Source organism: Octopus bimaculoides, chromosome 10, assembly GCF_001194135.2.
Source record: "Octopus bimaculoides isolate UCB-OBI-ISO-001 chromosome 10, ASM119413v2, whole genome shotgun sequence".
Lineage (NCBI taxonomy): Eukaryota > Metazoa > Mollusca > Cephalopoda > Octopoda > Octopodidae > Octopus > Octopus bimaculoides.
In genome coordinates, this window is record NC_068990.1 from 55,166,001 (window position 1) to 55,187,428 (window position 21,428).

The 21,428-nt window shown below is 35.2% G+C and overlaps 1 protein-coding gene across 2 annotated transcripts in view; it reads right to left on the minus strand.

Annotated features, from left to right (window-relative positions):
- LOC106872589 (myosin-VIIa) overlaps positions 1-21,428 on the minus strand; it is a 99,496-nt gene that overhangs the window by 54,153 nt on the left and 23,915 nt on the right. For both annotated transcript variants that reach the window (XM_052971213.1, XM_014919623.2), the window contains 5 exons: positions 16,779-17,000; positions 11,738-11,959; positions 8,277-8,360; positions 3,123-3,218; positions 2,089-2,201 (listed from right to left, as the gene is read on the minus strand). In XM_052971213.1, coding sequence (XP_052827173.1) covers positions 2,089-2,201; positions 3,123-3,218; positions 8,277-8,360; positions 11,738-11,959; positions 16,779-16,997 — 734 coding nt within the window. In that variant the 5' untranslated portion in view covers positions 16,998-17,000. The remainder of the gene's footprint in view (positions 1-2,088; positions 2,202-3,122; positions 3,219-8,276; positions 8,361-11,737; positions 11,960-16,778; positions 17,001-21,428) is intronic.

Consider the following 21,428-nt stretch of genomic DNA (forward strand, 5'->3'; position numbering starts at 1 on the left):
AATTCTAAGTGGTGTTAAATCACTTCTGTCCTTGTTTTTTCAAGCGACAGACTACTTTATGGTACCTCATTTCTTCATTTCATTTTATTTTACTATATCGACTTATATTATTATATTATATATTTGAAATTTTTACTCCTTCCGTATTAATTTTAACTTTTTTAACTTCTATGAAATGATATTCACGTGTATTGTATTATATCTTTAACTCAATTTTTTTCAGTTCCATGTTATCGCTTGAAACAATATATTTGTGTATAGAAATTTTATACTATATGCTATATTTTTATTTATTTATTATTTCTTCTTCCGTTATTTTTCTTGCATTATTTCTTCTTATTCCTTATGTTTGACGGATTATGCTATATTTCTTGTATATGTTCATTGAGGGGGTGTGATATGTTGAGTCGTAAACTCAGTCTTTTTAGTCTTTAACTAATATTTTACTCTTGTCTCAGTTATTCTGTGCACTTCTCCTTGCAGCCCTGTATAAAATCTATTGGTTTCCTAATAAGAAACCATTAATATTATATATATATATATATATATATATATATATATATATTCTAGTTGATGCCTAAATTCTAGTGAAAGGACCTTGTTTCTTGGCTTGAAACCAGCTCGTTTATTAATGGTATAAAATTTGTAGAATAAAACCAGAATTCCATTTATACTTGCACTACATATACAAACATACATCTATGTAAGTCAATGAGGAAGCTCTTACATATTCATTTTACCTGCTAGAAATAATAGACAAATCTCCATCAAATCATAAAAGGGAAGGGCACATTAGATATAATCCTAGATAGCCCTAAAGAGACAAAATTGTTGAGGCTAGCTTGCTTTTGATCATAGACCTGCTCAATCAGGAATGAATTGGGTCTAAACAGCAACATCATCATATATCTATGTATACACACAGAATTCTTGTCATATATACTCAGTCACTTTTCATGCAACAGTCTCAGCACTTTGGTTTTGACTTTTATTATTCTGAATACTGTTTAAGTTTTACTTTTTTTCTTTTCTTTCCAAAGCACACTAACTCTATATTTCGGTTTCAAATGTTAGCACAAGGCCAGCAATTTCAAGGATTTCACTACAATTTCAACTACATTGACCCCAGTATTTATTTTATCAACCCTGAATGGATGAAAGGCAAAGTCGACCTTGATGGACAGAATGTAGAGATAGATGAAATGCCACTAAGCACTTAGCCTAGCGTGCTAATGATTCTGCCAGCTCATGACCTTAATGACTTTATATGTTAACGACATTATATATAACTATATTTTTTTATGAAATATGCTTAAATAAATCAATAGTGTTTACTTTAAGGCCAGTGGATAAAAATAAACACTGTCTCAATTCCTGGGACTTACAGGGCTTGCTGCCTGGTTTCCGTAGTGTATAAGTGACCAAGATCACATCTTCTCTGAAGGGGATGCCAGTCTGTTGCTGGGTTATTCATTTACAGCTGAGTCAACTGGAGCAACATGAAATGATGTGTTTTGCTCAAGAACACAACACACTGCCCACTCAATAAGGGAATCAAAAACCTGATCTTGTGATCATGAGTGCAACACTCTGACCACTAGGTCATGCACTTTCACAATGCTAATAAATAATGAAACACATTTTGATTTCAAAGAGTTTTTAATCAAAGAACAGTAAAACATTAAAACTTAGAGGAGGAAACAAAGTACCCACAATCTTCTTTGTTGAGCCTCTGAGTCTGATTGGGGGAAAAAAGGAAAAGGGATGTACACCTCTGACTTGTCCATTGCTTCAATAAGAAAGCTGCACATCAAGATATCAAATTATCTAAATAGCTGGTCTGTTTGTTTGCAATAAAATGGATACCAGAAGAGACACCTTTGTGCTGGTAACCCAAAATAAGATATTTAATCTATATATAGTCCTTCCTTCAACTATCAATAACATGTTTGGATGAGCATATTTAAATGCATTCTATATGTGTATGAAACAAAACAAAATGGAATATGAAATCTATAAATGATGATATATACATGTGTATGATGTTGAATATTCATACATAAAAATGTTACCATTTAAGAAACTTACCTGAGACTATTCTTCAACATGCCAAGACAGCACAGAAATTGAATATGGTCAAGGACTTGATGTCCAGGAAACAGGAATGGAACGCTTGTACAATCAATTTGTGGGTTGTTACCCTTTATAAATTAATTAAAAAAAAAAAATATTGCTGTCATTGTTTTTGATTTTCTTGTTATAAATCCTTAGAAAAAGAAAATAATATTTCATACGTCAGGAACATATTCATTGTTTTAGACATGTGACAAGGCCAGAATTTGCATGAAATAAACATATTCAATTGATTTAGCCAATTTCTAATTTATCAACAAAGAGATAAAAAGATAAAGTTGACAACAGCAAAATTTGAACACAGACTGTTGTGTGTTGAAATTTAAATTGATACCACTCTTAATCTAACACTTTGCATAATCTTGAAATGCTTTGACATATTAAAGCATTTCATATGGCTCTCTACTGATTATTCATTTGCACCATGACTGAGACAAAACAATACAGTTCAAGAGAATGTTTGTAGACATATTGTCATCTTATCATGTCATTATATGTAATCTGTCTCTGTTGGGTAAAAGTATCCTCCTGATTTGATGTCTGAGTTTAAAATGGGATGAAATATGACACATCACATTCAGACAGTTTGTATTCAAAACCAAGAGTGATATGCAATAGCAAAGCTTACTTAGAAGATTTGGGTTGTGCAGAATATTGGAATGGTTCTCTATTACCTTCTTCAAGACCACAGCAGCAATCAGAATCAAAAATATACTGTGATTGCGTGGTAAGAAGTTTGCTTCCCACCACATTGTTCTGTGTCCAGTCCAACTGTGCTGCACCTTGGGCAAGTGTCTTTTATTATAATCCTGGGCTGACCAAAGCCTTATGAATGGATTTGGTAAGTAGAAACTGGAAGAAGCTATTGTGTGTGTGTGTGTGTGTGTGTGTTTGCATTTAACCTTTATCACTGACTGACATAGAAAAGCACAGTGACCAAGGACATATAAACTAAATGTTCATGACATTAATCTGAAATTTATACCCACCAGCTCTTGATATTTCTTTATCGCATCATCAATATCCTTTTTAGATAACTTCTTGGCAAAGTGTTCCCTGATGAAATTGAATGGTATTGGTCGGCTCTGGGAAATGGAAGAAAACACAATTACAAATTGATAAATGTGTGGATGTGTGTGTGTGTGTGTGTGTGTGTGTGTGTTTCTTCCACTAATGTAATGTATATGTAAATATTAACACCATTGTCATCATCATCTAACGTCTGTTTTCCATGCTGGCATGGGTTGGACAATTTGATAAGAGCAGTTGAGTCAAACACATTACTGTGTGTACTAGATGCTTTTTTGTTGTTGTTTTTTTGCCATGTAACTTGCATATATGTGTGTGTATGTATGTATGTATGTATAAATGTGTGATCCAAGGATCTGAGTGTAGGAAGAATGTAAGCTTCAAGTAGTAAGTGGCAGATATAGAGAACAAAAAGTGGATAATATATGATAAGATACAATAACAATTTATTGGCATTGAGAGATACACTTTTTCCCATATTGAAATTGTGAGGAAATTCAATTAACTGATAGTTTTTGTATGGCTTGCAGTTAGCAACTAAAGCTGCTAAAAATGTGAATAAAAATCCAAAGTGAAGGAGAAGAACAAGTAAAATGCATGCTACATATGTTTCCAAGCTAGCTGAAACTCATGATGCAATTGTTATGCAATCAACTAGGCTCATCATAACTAATCATCAGGCTGAGATCACCTTAATGAAATGAAGGTTACATTGTGGTTTAGAATTTCTAAGTCATTCACAACACAATGCTGAGTTCAACTGAGTTATATAAATGAAAACACAAATAGGTTTAGGTTTACTACAGCTGTTAGGTCGACCACATTTTTTCACTTTTGGTTCTGTTGTTAATGGAAATAGTCTTGCACTGGTTAATATTTTTTTCAATGTTTTAGGTTGCATTTTGCTTTTGATAATTTTGTGAGCCTAAGATTTTGTTCATTGTTTTATCTCTTGTGAGGATGGGTAGATGATAATGTTAAAGGCTTCGTTGTTTCTAGGGTTATGTGTGGAGATGTATGGGAGTATTTTTAAGTTTGGTTTAGTATTTCGATTGACTTCCCTTAATGTTCGTATGTCTATTTCCTTAGCTCATTTAATTCCATCATATATATATCACCCCAACCAGGACTTCTAGATTATGTTGGCAAATAACCTTTACTCTAGAGTACTGTTACTAAATGTCTCTCGTTCAGAGATTTAGAAATAATAATTTTCTATTTATAAGACCAGTGATTGTGTGTCATTTTGAAAAGTATATATTTTGAACAAGAGTTCAGTGGCGCCATCTCTAGCTGAGCAGTTATTCTATGCTGATGAAGAGAACTAACCCAGAAGCCATTGGTACGCAGATATTGCATTGAGCTGAGTGGCGATGCTAAACTCCCTTGTTCGAAAATATAAGGACGCAGATAGTGTGTTGTATAGCCAGCTGGAGATGATGTTTCCTGGGGCTAAATAACAGTAACAATCATCCTAACCAAGACTGCCACTTTATGTTGGCAAATAATCTTTACTCTAGTTTATTCAGTGAAAATAAATTCCAGCAGCAACCCCTCCAGGGGAAGTCATGTATTTTTAGTTGTTTAAGCATCTCAGAAATCAGGATAAGTGCTGTTGTGCCTGTAGGCTTAGAACACACACACACACACACACACACACACACATACTTATACTTGTGGTGGCATTCACCCAGGATGGGTTGAGTCAACTCTGACCAACACATGTTTGGAGTGGAAATACAAGTTCACATGTGGTCCCTGGTCACATGCATACACACTTTGAGATAGTATTATCCATAGTAGCTCATCTTGCCAATTATTACTGACCATCACAGAAGATTCACTGACCAAGACACTACCAATTATCAGGCACAGAATTTAAATTACAGAAACTGTAATTTAAAGATACAGTCTTATCACACACACTATATCATGCTGACTTTGCTAATCGTCGTCATCATTATTTAATTTCTGTTGTCCCTGCTGGCATATGTTGGATGGTTTGATTGAAAATTGTTAAGCTGGGGAGCTGCACCAGGTTCTGATCTGATTTGGCAAGGTTTCTATGTCTGGATACCCTTGCTAACACCAACCACTCTGAGAGTGTAGTGGGTGTTTTTTAAGTGCCACTGGTATGGGTGTCATTGACCTGACACCAGCATCGATCATGACTATGGTCTCACTTGGCTTGACAGGTTTACACAAGCACAGTATATCACCAAAGGTCTTGGTCACCTGTCACAGCCTCTATGAGGCTCAATGCTTGAACTGTGCTTTTACATGTCACCAGCACAGGTGCCAGTCACACAGCACTGGCATTGGCCACAACTATTGGTTCGACAGGTCTTCACAAGCACAGTATATCACCCAATGTTTGAAGAGTGCTTTCAATAAGCCAGTTATGTGACACTAGCATCAGCCACGACTACAAGCACAGAATACCACCAAAGGTCTCAGTCACTTGTCATTGCCTTTGTGAGGCCCAGCATTCAGAGATTGCATTTCATCACCTCGTCCCATGTCTTCCTGGATCTACCTCTTCCACAGGTTCCCTCCACCATGAGAGTGTGACACTTCTTCACACAGCTGTCCTCATCCATATGCATCACATGACCATACCAGCACAGTCATCTCTCTTGCACACCACATCTGATGCCACCTATGCCCAACTTTTCTCTCAGGATGCTTACACTCAGTTGTGCATGCACACTGACATTATACATCCAGTGAAGCATACTAGCTTCATTTCTTACAAGCCTACACATGTACTCTGCAGTCGTAACCCATGTTTCACTGCCATGTAGCATGGCTGTTTGCACACAGGCATCATACAGTCTGCCTTTCACTCTGAACGCTACTGACCTGGTCCCCTAGGTAACAGAAGCTATCGACTACTTCTAGTTTCCCACCCTGGCTCGTGATGGAATCTATTTTCTGTACATTTTTAGTGTTAATTGTACCACCTTCCACACACAAAAACTATTTTCTCTGTTAACCTTCCTCTGATATTGCTGCACCTTTTATGTGCCCATAGCTTACACCAGGTACATCTTACGGAGTTTCTACCTTTGCCGTTTCTACAGATTGAACAGGGCCATCTACCTGAAGGGATTTGTGATTTGTCTGCTTTCCTACTTGCTAACACTTAGGTTTTTGCTAGGTTAACTCTAAGGCCCTTTCGTTCTAGACCTTGCTTCCCCACTTGAAACTTCTTCTCTAGTTCTGTTAGTGATTAAGCTATAAGAGCATCAACATAGAGGAGTTTCCGGAGGTAGCCTGTCTTGAATTTCTGTTATTGCCTGGAGAACTATGATGAAAAAAAGGGGGCTGAGGACTGATCCTTGGTGAACTCCTACTCGTACACTGAATTCTTCACCATACTCATTGCCAACCCTCACATTACTAACAGCATCCCTGTACATGGCTTGTACAGCTCTTACAAACCGCTCATCTATCCCTAGTTTCCACATTGACCACCAGATAAGGGATCAAGGGGTCCTGTCAAAGGCTTTCTCCATGTCAACAAAAGCCAAGTACAGAGGTTTATCTTTGGCCTGGTATTTCTCCTGCAGCTGTCTTACCAGAAATATAGCATCAGCGGTGCTTTTTCCTGGCACAAACCCAAAGTGCATCTCATCTACAATAACTCTCTCTCTAATTAGTTAGGATATGACCCTCTCCATAACTTTCATCACCTGATCCAACAATTTGATACCTCTGTAATTATTTCTATGTAAGGTGTTGCCTTTACCTTTCTAGCAGTTGACTATAGTGCTGCTACACTAGTCATTGGGTATGACTCCGTGTACCGCCTGATTAACTACATGGGTGACTAGACCCTAGCCTACACTGCCAGATATTTTAAGCATCTCAGCGGTGATTCCTGATAGGCCAGAGGCTTTTCCTGTCTTCAGGGAATGAATTATGAAAAGGATACACATGTCTGTGAAATGCTCAACTGCTTAATTCAAGAGCATGTTATTCAACTGATTGAACAACTGCATCATCAAAAAAAGACCAACAAAGATCTATCTGTGTGTGTGTGAGAGAAAGAGAGAGAGAGAAAGAGAGAGAGAGAGAGAGAGAGAGAGAGAGAGAGAGAGAGAGAGAGAGAGAGAGAGAGAGAGAGAGAGAGAGAGAGAGAGAGAGAGAGAGAGAGAGAGAAAGTGCCTGGTAGCAAGATCTTATACAAAGTTTTTTTTTTCACTTTCATTAATTATGACCATATTTAAACCAGTTCTCTGTTGTAGATTGTATTTATGATTTATAACTTACCAGCATCTCCTGAAGATTACAGTATTTATTGACTCTGAAACGACTAGCTAAGTGTCTCTGAAGCATTTTGGAGAATGCTAAAAGTAAAATTTCAAAGGTGTCATTGCCAGATAAGTGATTTGAGCTGAGACTGTGTTGAAACTAAAACGATTGCAGTATGGAAGACACACATCAGCCATTCAGTGACACATAGAGACTATTAACTTCACTTAAACGTTTATTATCTGGTGTTAAAATTTTCGTTTCACCAATTGCAATCTGGTCTTGGTGTAGTTACTGTGTAATCATGTCAGTGACCAGGTCACAGTTAGTGTGATGAAAATTTTGATACCTAATAATGAATGTTCAACCCTTTAGCATTCAAACTGGCCACATCTGGCCCAAATATTTTACCTGCTTTGTTTTCAAACTGACCAGATCAGGCCTCTCACAACTACCCTGCAATGTCATTCTAAAAATAAAACAATCAGATCATCAAAATCTGAAATCTACAAGATAATGTATTATTAATTTATGACAATATGAATAAATAGGTATTATATTTTACAGATAATCTGAATGCTAAAGGATTAAGTAAAGTTAAAAGTCTTTGTGTGCTTTTGATATGTGTCTTAAAGTAAAAGATTTCCTCATTAATTCATTTCAGTTGCTGATCATTAACATGGGTTGAAAGAGAGATATACTAGTTGCATATTATATGCAGTACATTATATGTAAATTGTCTTATATAAAGAAACAAAATTAATATAGTTTATAATGCATATAACAAATGTTATGTGCAATTATATAATTTTAAATAAATATTATATGGGAAATATATAGATTAAAATAATACATACGTCCAAACTTTTTATAGATGTGTAATCACACTCTGGAAAATCACCCATTATTTTTAAAATGGTTATCCACGAAGACATGGCTGCCTGTAAGAAGAAAGAAAGAGAATTAACAAAAATACAGTTACTGAAAATATTTTCCATGTTAAAACTACTGTATCAATATAATTACATGTAGAGAATGAGCTACGTCAACTTTTCATATTCTGTCATATGGTCCACATGCACAAAACTAAAATAGGTAAACATGTGGAAATATAGCTCATCAATATAAGCAGAATGGACCCAGAATAAATTAAAAGTGTTGCAGTGTTCTGCTGCAGTGATGAATTCAAATCTTGCCGCAGACAAAGATCTCTGATAGGTTATTTTTTTTTTCTTCACAGAGATAACTTCAAACTTATAAATGCTATTAAAATAAATGATACTCTTCATGTACCATCTCAAATATTTGTCAATAAAAGACTATGTAAACTGTCTTCAAACATAAATTTGATTCCATCCTAATTTGGATTTGACTTCATAAAATTGCAAAAAATTGAATAAATCACAAAAGGGTTTACAACAATAGTCAATACCAAAACCAGAAACTAAGGGAATGTTAAATGATAAGAATTAGATTTAATAAACAAAATGTGCAAGATCTATTCAGAGAGTGCTTTTGTCATTTATCTTTTTATCTTTTACTTCTTTCAGTCACTGGACTGCGGACATGCTGGGGCACCACCTTCAAGAGTTTTAGTCGAACAAAATGATCACACTTCTTATATTTTATAGATTGGTATTTGTTTTTTCTTTTGGCCTCTTTTGCCAAAGTATTAAGTTACAGGGATGTAAATAAATGAACACCAACCGTCAAGCAGTGGTAGGGACAAGCACAGAGATATACATCATCATCATCATCATCTAATGTCCATTTTCCATGTTGGCATAGGTTGGGTGGTTTGACAGGAGCTGGAAAATCAGAAGGCAGCACCAGGCTCCAGTCATTTATTTTGGGACTGTTTCTATGGTTTGATGCCCTTCCAAATGCCAGCCACTTTACCGAGTGTACTGGATGTCTTTATGTGATGCCATCACACACACACACACACATGTATATATATATATATATATATATATATATATATATATATATATATACATACATACATATATATACATGAAATAAGCTTCCTTCATTTCCTGTCTACCAAGTCCACACACAAGGCTTTAGTTATCTGGGGTTATAGTAGAAAACATTTCTCCAAGGTGCCATGCTCTGGGACTGAACCTGGAACCATGTGATTGGAAAGTAAACTTCTTACCACACATCACAAAAGAAATTCAAAGAGTTTGCAATGATAGCTAATACCTAATTCAGGACCTAAAGGAATGTTAAATGATGTGAATTAGATTTAATAAAACATGTGCCAGATCTATTTAGAGAGGAAGTGTTTTTGGTATTGGCAGTAGAAACAGGTTAATTGTTCAGTGATATAGTCAAAAGCCTGTGGAAACATATTATAGTCCAGGAGTAACATATTGCTTTAATCATAGGTCAGCATGATCGAGACTTATCTAGAATTAACAATAACAACAACAAGGATCAATGAAGTGAGATGTCTAAGCTAAGAAGCATCAAAAGTTAAATACCATTGCTTAGAGCTCAGATGAATTAACCAACTTTAATTTTGAAACTAAATTTAAACTGTAACTATCACAAGTAGTGACATGAACTGCAAATATGTTTGTTTTATAGAATGCTATCAGAAAAGGGAAAAAAATTTTCTTTCTTCTTTAATGTATTCATTTAACTTTATCTTGATTGACTGGGAAGTTTGTTTATTCAATTCCTTGCAAAGCAAAGGAACATAATTTAACCTTTCAATTTTGTTTTCACAGTGTTCAGTAAGGTAACAAAAAAACTTAGTTTTTGTTTAACTAAGACAGCATTAACAAACAGAAAAATTAAACATTTAATTTGTCTAACCAAAACTTAGAAAACTTTCAGCAGTGTTTTCATTTTAGTTTTGTGGTTAAATGCATTTGACAAACCACAGCAGAATGGATTATCAGAAATTCAATACTTATGTGTGTATATAAGCTTGATTGAAAAGATATATATGTATGTGTGTGTGTGTGTGTGTGTGTGTGTGTGTGTGTGTGTGTGTGTGGATATACATACATATATGTATGTATCAACGGCAGCAGTAGCAGCAGCAGCATTTTAATGTTCACTTTTCCATGTCTGCATCAGTCAAACTGAGTTTATAGATGTAGATTTTCTATGGACTGATGCCCTATCTATTTGCAAAGCCTTACCTGTTTCCAAGCAAAGCAATACAAAGCAAAGCAAAGCAGAGAATTATATCAGGTAGCCAAAAAGGGCAGCTAGGCATCAAGTTTACATAGCAAAAGGAATAGCTGAAGGTAAGAGATTTGCAAATGTTTGACAGCATGAGGGTCAGAGGTATGAGGTGTTCAAGATTGCAAAGCAGTGTATCATAGAAAACAGAGACGTGGTGGGTGAGAAATGTGTGCAAATGGATATTGATATGTTTACACTTTGTGACTCAGAGAAGAAAGATGCATGGAAGTGTCACTATGAAAGGTTACTAAATGTGGAAAATAAATGGGAGAAACAGAGTCTACCAAATATTGAACCAATTGAAGGACCAGCCATCAGAGTTGATGGCAGCACAATAGATAAGACAATTAAGGTCAAGAAGACAGGGAAAGCCCCAAGAATCACTGCCGAGATGATTAAAATTTCTGGTGGTGTAGGATACAGCTTAGTCACCCATATAATTAATCAGTTTATTCAGGAAGGCACCATCCCCAATGACTGGTATAGTAGTATTATAGTTAGCTGCTACAAGGCTAAAAGTGATGCCTTAGATGGGAACAACTACAGAAATGTATGCATCCTATGATCCAGTGGTATCATTCACAGCTTGGTATGTGTTTTCACACATGTTGCAGTGAAAAACTTTCTCCTAGGACTGTTAGATAAAGCTGTCAATTTATTGTGTCTTAAAGCATAGAAACTATTAGTAGCTCTTTTGTAACTGTGTACATTAAATGATATTTATTTCTCACTGGATGGGGTCCTTTTTTTTGTTGATCTTACCTATAATGGAACTGTAAACAATGTGTGTGTGTGTGTGTGTGTGTGTGTGCGAATGGAGATTATGTTAGCTAATGGTAGACATCCATGCACAAAAATATAGATAGATACATACATACTTATGTATGCATGTACGTACGTTCATACATACAAACATACATACATACATACATATGTGTATAAGTATGCAGTATATGGATATGCATGCATGTATGAGTGCAATTATTTATGTATGCCTTCATGCATGCATACATGTATGAACACATGTATATCTATAAACATGCACTTATGTATGTATTGCATTATTTACAAACAAAATTATATCATGGAGATAAAGAATAAAAGGATTATTTACCAAGTGCGTATTTTTATCTTTGGGTGGAAGCAATGAAATTAAGAGAGGCTCTTTGGAGAAGCAGTCAGGTTGAACATCTTTCAGCTGGAAGTTTTTCCTTGCAAAATTTTCAAAAGTATCTGAAGCTGCAAATAAAACATCACTTGTGATGGAATCCCTGTCTGCATCTCCACTCGTTTCAGATTTTGAATATTCAGTATATTGATGGACAGAAGCATATACCTGAAAGTTGAAAGTAGATTATATTCATAAATACTGTACTCACATAGATAAATTTGTTAATAATATTCATAGGAGATGCCTCAGCTGTTTGAGAACAAGCCTTTAAGCGAAACAAAAATATTCATTAGAAAAACCAATATATTTTTATAGAATTTGGTACACATATTCTTAGATATGCAGCACAAAGGGTTATTTGATAAAGCCATCATCAGCCTCATTTCCAGCCTTTTTATTGAGGGCACACTTGTCGGTCTTCTTCTCAACGACACTTCAGACATAGTAATGCAGTGAGTTTAAATCAGGAGAGTGAAGAGGCCAAATGTTAGAGGTAACATGATCATGGAAACGTCTGGCAATCCACTCCTGATGTATGCAGGTTGTGTGAGAGGGAGCAGAGTCTTGCTGGAACACATATGGCCTCCCCCCACCTGAAGCAACTTTCTTGATCCAGGGCTTGACAGTCATCTCCATTGTCTTGATGTAGGCTGCTGCATTGATCCTAAGACCTTGTGGGGAAAAATGAGGAGGCATGACATAATCTTCATTGCTCACACCCCACAAGACCATCACATATGATAGGAACTTGGCATGCATAACAGTGGAGACTTCAGTAGGGCTAGCACAAAGCTTTCTGTTATTCTTGTTGTTTACTTTTTGATTTGGACAAAATTCTTCTCAGTAGCATGTTGGGCTCCTCAGAGTACTTGAGTTTGTTCAACAACTCTTCGATCAGGCCACATGCTTCTCCTGAGTCTTATTGGACGTGAACTGCCCTCTTCTCATAATATAGGATTTATACCTGATGACTTTATGCACCACATGTATAATCTTTGACTTCAACATAAGAGATGATTGATAATGTGAGTGATAATCCTCATTCACTTTCCACAATTTTTGTTGATGATGTCCTCAACTTATTAGACAAACTCAACTTTTCTGACAACAACTAACAGTGGAGACTATTTTTCTGTTTTTCTTTTGGCCACAGTAAACACATTCCCACAGAGGTCAGAAGTTCTTTTCTGATTTTAAATATGAAGGACTTGGTGACATTTAAGAAGGTTGCAATCTCAGAATCACTGTAGTTGGTGATTATGGCAGTGAGAATGGCATGCTTTTTCATTGCATAAGATTTGAAACTTCTATGTTGGGGCTGAAAAAAGAGAGGATATTAAGTTAAAATTTGGGTCACTTGATCATATAATTGTGATCATATAATTGTGGGTTTTGTTCTTGGATTAGATTGCACATTTAATCATTGCGCAAGGTACTTCATTTCACACTGGTCAAGTCAACTCAGCTGAAAATCAGTACATGCCAAGCACTGATAAATCCCTTTCAACTTCCAGGTGTTACATCCTGAATGTTCTGCTAGGTCGAGGGTGAAAAGGCCAAGAAGGTGTTTATATATCTGCCTACAACTACATAGGTACCAAGAACAATTAGTGAAAGTATGGTGCATACCAGCAAGTCATGCTCACTTATGAATGATGGCTGATGTTTTAATTTAATATACATACCTTCCCTGGCTGACCACCTATATTTATGTGGTCCTCAATCTTTTATGCACTATGGACTGTTTCATGCAAGACAATTTTTCCATAGACCAGGGAACACATGCATAGCAAAACACAATAAAGTGTATAATATATAATTTAATTATTGCATATACAATGTAAATGTAATTATCACATTGTATATTATGCACCTTATTTGCACCATAATGCAGAGATTGTTACACTTAGCTTGTGGACTTAATTTATTGGTGCATAAAAAAACAGACATAGACAAGAACAGGGAAGGGACACAGATGGAAGTGATGATTTAAAAAAAAATAAAACTACAGACTGTGATAATTAATAAAATGGAAATAAAATTAAAAATGTATTCTTTCTGTGTAGCTCAGTACCAAATGATCTATGGCCTGGTACCAGTCCACAACCTGGTGGTTGAGGACTTCTGCTATGCTGGATGGTTCTTTTACTGACTAAAATGTTTGTTAATGTTCTGTTGTATAATATACTGTAATATTTCCCTAATGTACATGCAAAGTCAACCAGTGAGAAAGTATAGTACTTCTTATAGTTTGAGTCATGAAACAGAAATTATCTGTATGCAAGGAATTTGTCTATTACATATTTCATCTGATGCACCTTCTGTGGTTTTTATGTTTTATGGGTTTATAATCTCAGTGTATTTGTAATATACACAGTTTAAAATTGGGTCCAATACATGTTATTAATACAACCATTATCATTCAATCTATAATTAGAATGCAATTGATATGTATGATATCATTTAATGTATAGTTTGAGTGTTATATCTGTGTAGGTGTGGTAAATTTGATTTACAAGTCATTCTACAGTTTCGTTTACTAGCTTGCTCAAATACCCTGTGTTAACAAATGTTTGTTTAATTCTTTTGGTTTGTTTTCCTAATGCATCTTTTATAGATGAAAATAAACATTCTCTGTAGAAAATACTTTACTGACATTCTATATCTACATTAACACTCACAAGCCAAAGAGGGAATATTCGAATATGACTGGAAGTAATAGTAGTACATATATACTATTAAATAAGTAGACTATTACTATAGTTTACTATATAAGTATTTAAATGGAGACATTGACCTAAGTACCTGTGATAATAGCAATATAGAATTGGTAGACCTACATTCTGATGACATATTTCTAAATTATTTCTAAAATATATTTAAAGTATTTTAAAGTATTTTGAAAAATCTTTTTAAGAATTACCTATTTTATCAGGAAACTTCAAATGGTAAATATTATTCATAGTAAATATATGTATTTAATGTCTTCTTAATTTTTGTTTCATGCAGAATTGCACTTGTCTTGAGATGCTTCCACTGGCATATGACATTGTTCTGTTTTTTTTTGTTTTTTTTTAATAACGAGAGCTTTGTTAGTCCATTGCACACCTTTTGCCATCTCTAGAGAAATGAAACCTCTACAATCCTTCTCATGGTGCAATTTAGTTCTGAGAGTGGGAAAGAGAAGAGACAGAGAGAGAAATATCAGGTCATTCAGAATGAAATGACTAATTTTGAACTGGAAGTTCATTTTACTTTATTTCAACAAAATGCAATGCACTTAATCAAAGTATGCACCTAAATTATCAACACAATTTTGTCATTTTACCGGTAGCTTATTTATGCCGGCAATAAAGAGTGCTGGAGAGCAAGAGGTGATGAAATCCCGAAAAGCTGATTTTTCATCTTCAGATTTGAAGATTTTTCCTTGCAAAAAGTTGTCTAATGCCTGGAAAACATGATAGTCAATTGGTGCAAGGTCTGGTGAATATGGTGGATGACAGAGTACTTCCAAGTTCAGTTCCTGAAACTTGAGTAGCGTTTTTTTGTGCAACATGTGGTCGAGCATTGTCTTGCAAGAGAATTGGCCTGTCTCTATTGACCAATCTCGCTTGTAGTTGTTTAATTGCAAGTTCATTCATCATTTCATCCAATTGGTCGATGTATACATCCACTGTAATTGACTTACTAGGTCTCATGAAGCTGTAGCGGATGACACCAGCACTGGACCACCAAACAGACACCATTAGCTTTCTTTTGGTGAATATTCTTTTTTGGATTGTGTTTTGGCACTTCGTCTCTATCCAATCGCCATGCAGAACACTTGCCATTGTTGAAAAGAATCCATTTTACATTACATGTAACAATACGATGCAAAAATGGTTTGCTTTTACGCTGTTACAGCAAAGAACAGCAAGTTTGAAAACAACGTATCATTTGATGTTCATTCAGTTCACGTGGTCAAGCTAACTTTACTTTGCTGATTTGTTTCAGATGGTCCAATACAGTTGGAATCGAAACATCAAACCTTGCTGCTAATTCTCAAGTAGTTTGAGATGTATCCGCTTCCGTTCGTTTCCAGCTCTTCATTATCCACTTTGGTCCTGAGTCTACCAAAGGGCTGATTTTCAAGAATAAAGTCACCAGACCGGAACTTCTTAAGCCATCGATGTACAGTGCACTCATTCGCCACATCTTCACCAAACATCTCATTGATGCTTCAAGCTGTCTGGGATGCATTGGTTCCATGACGGAACTCATATTCATAAACAACATGAATTTTTTATCTATCCATGGGTTCACAAAAATTGATTTCCAAGAGAAAACTCACAATATAATCAGACACCATGAATTGCATTTCGAAAAGTAAGGATGTAACTCTTCAATGTTGTAAAACAATGAATTGTCAGGATAAAACTTTAGAGTTAATGACTCAAACTTGATGTGTAAGAAAATCAAACATTCCATTCTTAATGACCTGATAGAAACACGGACAGATATATATATATATATATATATATATATATATATATACATACATACATACATACATACATACATACAGAGAGAGAGAGAGAGAAGAGTCTATACCAGTACTTAACTACTACTTTATTTATCAACACTGTAAATATAAAAAGGTAAGTTGAACCTCCATAAGGTTTGAACTCAGAAAGGAGAGAATTGAAACAAATATTGCAAGGAATTCTATCCAAACTCTTCAATGACTCTGAAATTGTACTGGGACAATAATTAAGAATAAGGTATAGAATGTGTGTTTTTAAAAGACTTTTCATATGTAGCTCCAAAGTCTGTAACTTTGATAGGAGCAAACAGGGTTACTGGTAACACAGATGGAATCAAATTTTTAAAATGAACAATTGAATCTCATTGTAAATAGACTCATTAGGACAGTTAGCTCTATGTTCATCATGCAATGGAAGTATGTTTCAATTAAGGAAAAATATATATGAAATTTGTAACTTACTGATGCTTGTAGATCACGAGAAGGTGATCTGATGGTTCCAGGTGTGAATCTTAAATTCTGCAAGCCATCACATTTGGTGCTAGATCTGATTGTCTGCGAACCATCTTCCTTGTCGAAGATCATTTTTAATTGGTTGTTTTCATCCCGGAACATGGAAGAAATGCCAAGCGTTTTGTTTGCATTGGGCATTTTATTTGTGTTTTGTTTCTTGGTGTTCATTTTCTGTAGAAAAGAACAAATGATTATATTTTATTTATTGTTAACTTTATATCTTGATATTCTGAAGAATTATAATCTTATTTATAACTCCACAATATTACCTTCCTCAGAGGTATAGTGATAAGTATTTTCACCTATCACATGGGATAAACTGGGATTCGATTCCCTGCTGAGAAGGCTGAAATTTTTTTGGTGCAAGTGTGGCTGTGTGATAAGAAGTTTACTACCCAGTTTACATCGTTCAGGGTCTAGTCCCACTGCATGGTCCTTTGGGTAAGTGCTCTCTACTATAGTCCAAGGTCACTCAAATCCTTGTGAGTGGATTCGGTAGACAACAACTGAAAGAAGCTGTTATGTGTATGGGTGTTTGTGTGTATGTGTCTTTCTGTCTGTCTGTCTGTCTGTCTGCCTTTGTGCTTCCTCATCTTGACATCTTATGATAGTTGTATATGATTGTCATTGTCATACGTGCAGTTTCATTCATTTTCAATATTCTTCAATAATGAGTCTGGCTATGGTGAAATACTACCTTGCTTGGAAACAAGTGAGGGTTGGTGATAGGAAGGTCATTCAGCCATAGAAAATCTGCCCCAAATAAACTCTGTTCAACTCATGCAAGCATGAAAAAGCGGATGTTAAATGATGATGATGATCATGGTTGGATGATTTTATAAGCAACAATGAAAATATTTCTAAATTAGAATATTGCAGTTTATATTAATCCATACCTAACTGTAATACCACCCTGCTGTTTCAACACAATTATCTAAAAGTTCATTTCTCATGACCAAATCTATTCTCTTGCACAACATAGTCCTATCTAGCACAGCCTTGTCATTCGAGCATCATACAATGGGAAGCAAATCTTCAAATAACTAAATTGCCTGTTCCTACAATATCCATTCGGTTATCTTTTATCTTTTATTTGTTTCAGTTATTGGACTGCATCAATGTTAGGCCACCATCTTGAAGGAAATTAATTTGATAAATCGATCCCAGTAGTTATTTTTATCATAAGTCTAGTACTTATTTTATCAATCTCTTTTTTTGCTGAAACATAAAGTTATGGAGATGTAAACAAACCAACACCAGTTGTCAATTGTCAACAGATGGTGGGGACTGTGTGGTAAGAAGCTTCCTTCCCAACCACATGGTTCTGAGTTCAGTCCCACTGCATGACACCTTGGGAAAGTATCTTCTACTATAGCCTCATGCTGACCAAAGCCTTCTGAGTGGATTTGGTAGATGGAAACTGAAAGAAGCCTGTTGCATGTACGTATATATATATATATATATATATATATATATATATATATATATATATATATATATATATATATATATATATATATATATATATATGTATGTATGTATGTATGTATGTATGCGAGAGAGTTAGGGGTTGAGGATTCAACCCACTAAGGGATAGTATCTATCCAATATACTGCTTGGAGGGTACCCAATTATTGCTACACTAGTGTTATACCAAGTGCACTAAATGGGAGCGGGTAAAAAAGGGTTTTTTTTTACCCCAAATTTGTATATCAATTAGGAAATGGAGGATAATATGCTGAACCCAACTACTTTCAGACAGTGTATCCCGTTGAATTCATAAATTTAATTCATAGCTAAAGTGACAAAAAAACCCCCACAAAGTACAGGTGCTTATGACAAACCATGTTATTTTGCCAACCGGATTTACAGATAGAAGTGCAAAGTACATAAGGAATCCTCCATTTTCTAATTGATATGTAGGTATGTATGTATGTATGTATGTATGTATGTGAGTGTGTGTTTCTTTATGTGCTTACCCCCCCCCCCCAATCATTGCTTGACTACCTGTCTGATAAGGGTACACCAGGCAAGTGCATCACAGCCATATGTGCACGACATAGTGATTTCATATCACGATAAACAGTGTATGACCTTGCAGGTGGGGGCCCAGTTACAATTTTCTTCAGGTTGAGTAATCCAACATGCTCAAAAGGTCCCTGAATAAAGATTTTTTAAGGATGATGAACAAAACACCCATATTTCCAGAGGTGAATTATCCAAACCCCAAAGAATTCCTTTCAACACATGGCTATGATGCTCCCCCCCCCCCACTACTTCTGCTCATGATCAGAGATGCACATATCATCAGCCACCAAGGGACATGCTCAACTGGTTAAGGTCAAACAACTGATAGGCAAATCTGTAGTATTGAGCAGAATATTTGCTGTAGCCCTATTATTATTCCACCAAGGCCAACTTTGCCTTTCATCCTTTCAGGGTCAGTAAAATAGGTACTTGTGGAGCACTGGGGTCAATATAATTGACTTAACCCCACCCCGAAGTTGATGCCCTTGAGCCAAAATTTGAAACCATTATTATTATTATTATTGATAAATTAAATACCAGTGAAACACTGGTGTTGATATGATCAACTAGTCCCCTCCCACAGAATTTCAGGCTTTGTGCCTTTAGTAGAAAGGATTATTATCATTATTACTACTAACTGATGACTTAGATATGTTTTTGACTTGCTACTTGGACAAAATCATTTTTAATACATGGAACTGTGGTCTACTGAACTTATTTGCATACAAAGGGTTTCAGTAAGTTTACTGTGTACCCATACAGAGTTTCAAACAAAAATAAGGTTTGCTATATTTTAGACAAAGTTTTATTTCATCTTCACATTGTCTACACAAATGAAAAATGGCTGCAAAAATTCCAATCCGTTCTCCATCCCCACCCCCACCCCAATTGACAGTGAACTCACTAATGCAAATAACAAATACAGAAAAAAAGAATAGCGGTTTAGTAGAATAGTGGTATGTATAGTAGAATGTGAATGCTGAATAAAAACCAAAAGAAACAATAATATTCTAGCAATCAAAATGCTAGTTTGAATAACTTGATTGGAAATGTTGTCAACAATACCAACTACAACACTGACACATACATACATTCTTTACCAAATGAATACATTTCCACTGTTTCACAAGGAATTGGTATCTTTACTCACATGCAAAACAACACAGAATATTTGAATATGAATTGGGGGAGACATTTTGCAAAATAGAATTTCTTGTCTGATGGCTACATTCAAGAACAAGCAAAGAAGCTGAACAAGATTTTCAAATTGCTAGAGAAAGTGTATATGGCAAAAAGAAGGTACAAAAAAAAGCAAATCCTAACAGAGAAAAAGGGACAAGAAGTCCCATGTAGAAGATACAGTTATGAGTTAAACTGCTGTGTGGATGACTAGTGAGGAGTAAAGGGTCATATATTTTCAGGTGAGCTACAAATTTAAGAATGAATTATTCTTGGAAGAGAATTTACCTGAAAAGGATAGATATAAACATGCAGCAAATACATAATTACAGTGCCTACCAGCATGCTGCGAGCATTTATAAAAAAATGTGACTGAAAATGTTACAATTTTTGTTTTTACTATTATATCTTGTTTTAGTTATTGCATGTTTTATAATGTTTATATTTTTTGCATAATTTATAAAATTAAACAGTCATTTCAACTCAACTGAGTAAAAAATCTTAATGTCGACAACAACAGTATACATACACATATTGCTTTTAGTGTAATCATGAACAACACTAAACTGACTTTTGCTAATATATTGTTCAACTGGAAAACTCTTGATATGGAACATTTTTCTGAGAGATCAAATGTCAGGAAATAGTTTGTGGACCAAACTGTGACTAGCTTTTCACAAATAAATTACTAGACCTTCTCTATTCCTTCCCACATGTCTTTGTCAGCCTCCTCATTAAAAGTTACATTGTACTTTTCTGTATCTCTATGAACCCTTATCCTTAATGAAGAAAAGATTATTATTATCATTATTGTTGTTACTGTCATTGCTGTTGTTATTGTCACTGTCATCATTGTTGTTGTTTTAGTGTCAGCAGGATACTCTTTGAATCAATCACTGATAAGTTTTGTTCTTTAGCTGTTTTAATATTTTAAATACTCTTGTTCTGAGCTGTTGCTAAACTGACCAGGATCTTGAAGAACTGATCAGTTCCGATTTGCTTTCACCCTTTAAAGCAAATTTTTCAATATTTTCAGGAATTTACCTTTTTTTCTTTTAATATCAAAAAATTGGCATTAAGGTCTTCAACAGGAAACTGGAGGAGAAAAAAGTATTTTGAACCAGTCTTCACACTGTGTTCCACAGTTTAAACCAAAGCACAGCCATCACTATCACCTTTGCCAACTTGACAGGTAAAGACAATAGAATGGTTAACAACAACAATGGCAACAAAAACAAAAGAATGGACAGTGACTGTCTTTGACACTACCAGCATCACCATCATCGCTATCACCATCACTATTACTGCTGCTATAAATAGCAATGTGTCACTTATATAGTGTCATAAATCAGCAAAGGGCTTTCTATCCACAGCAAAAGAGGAAAGAATTCT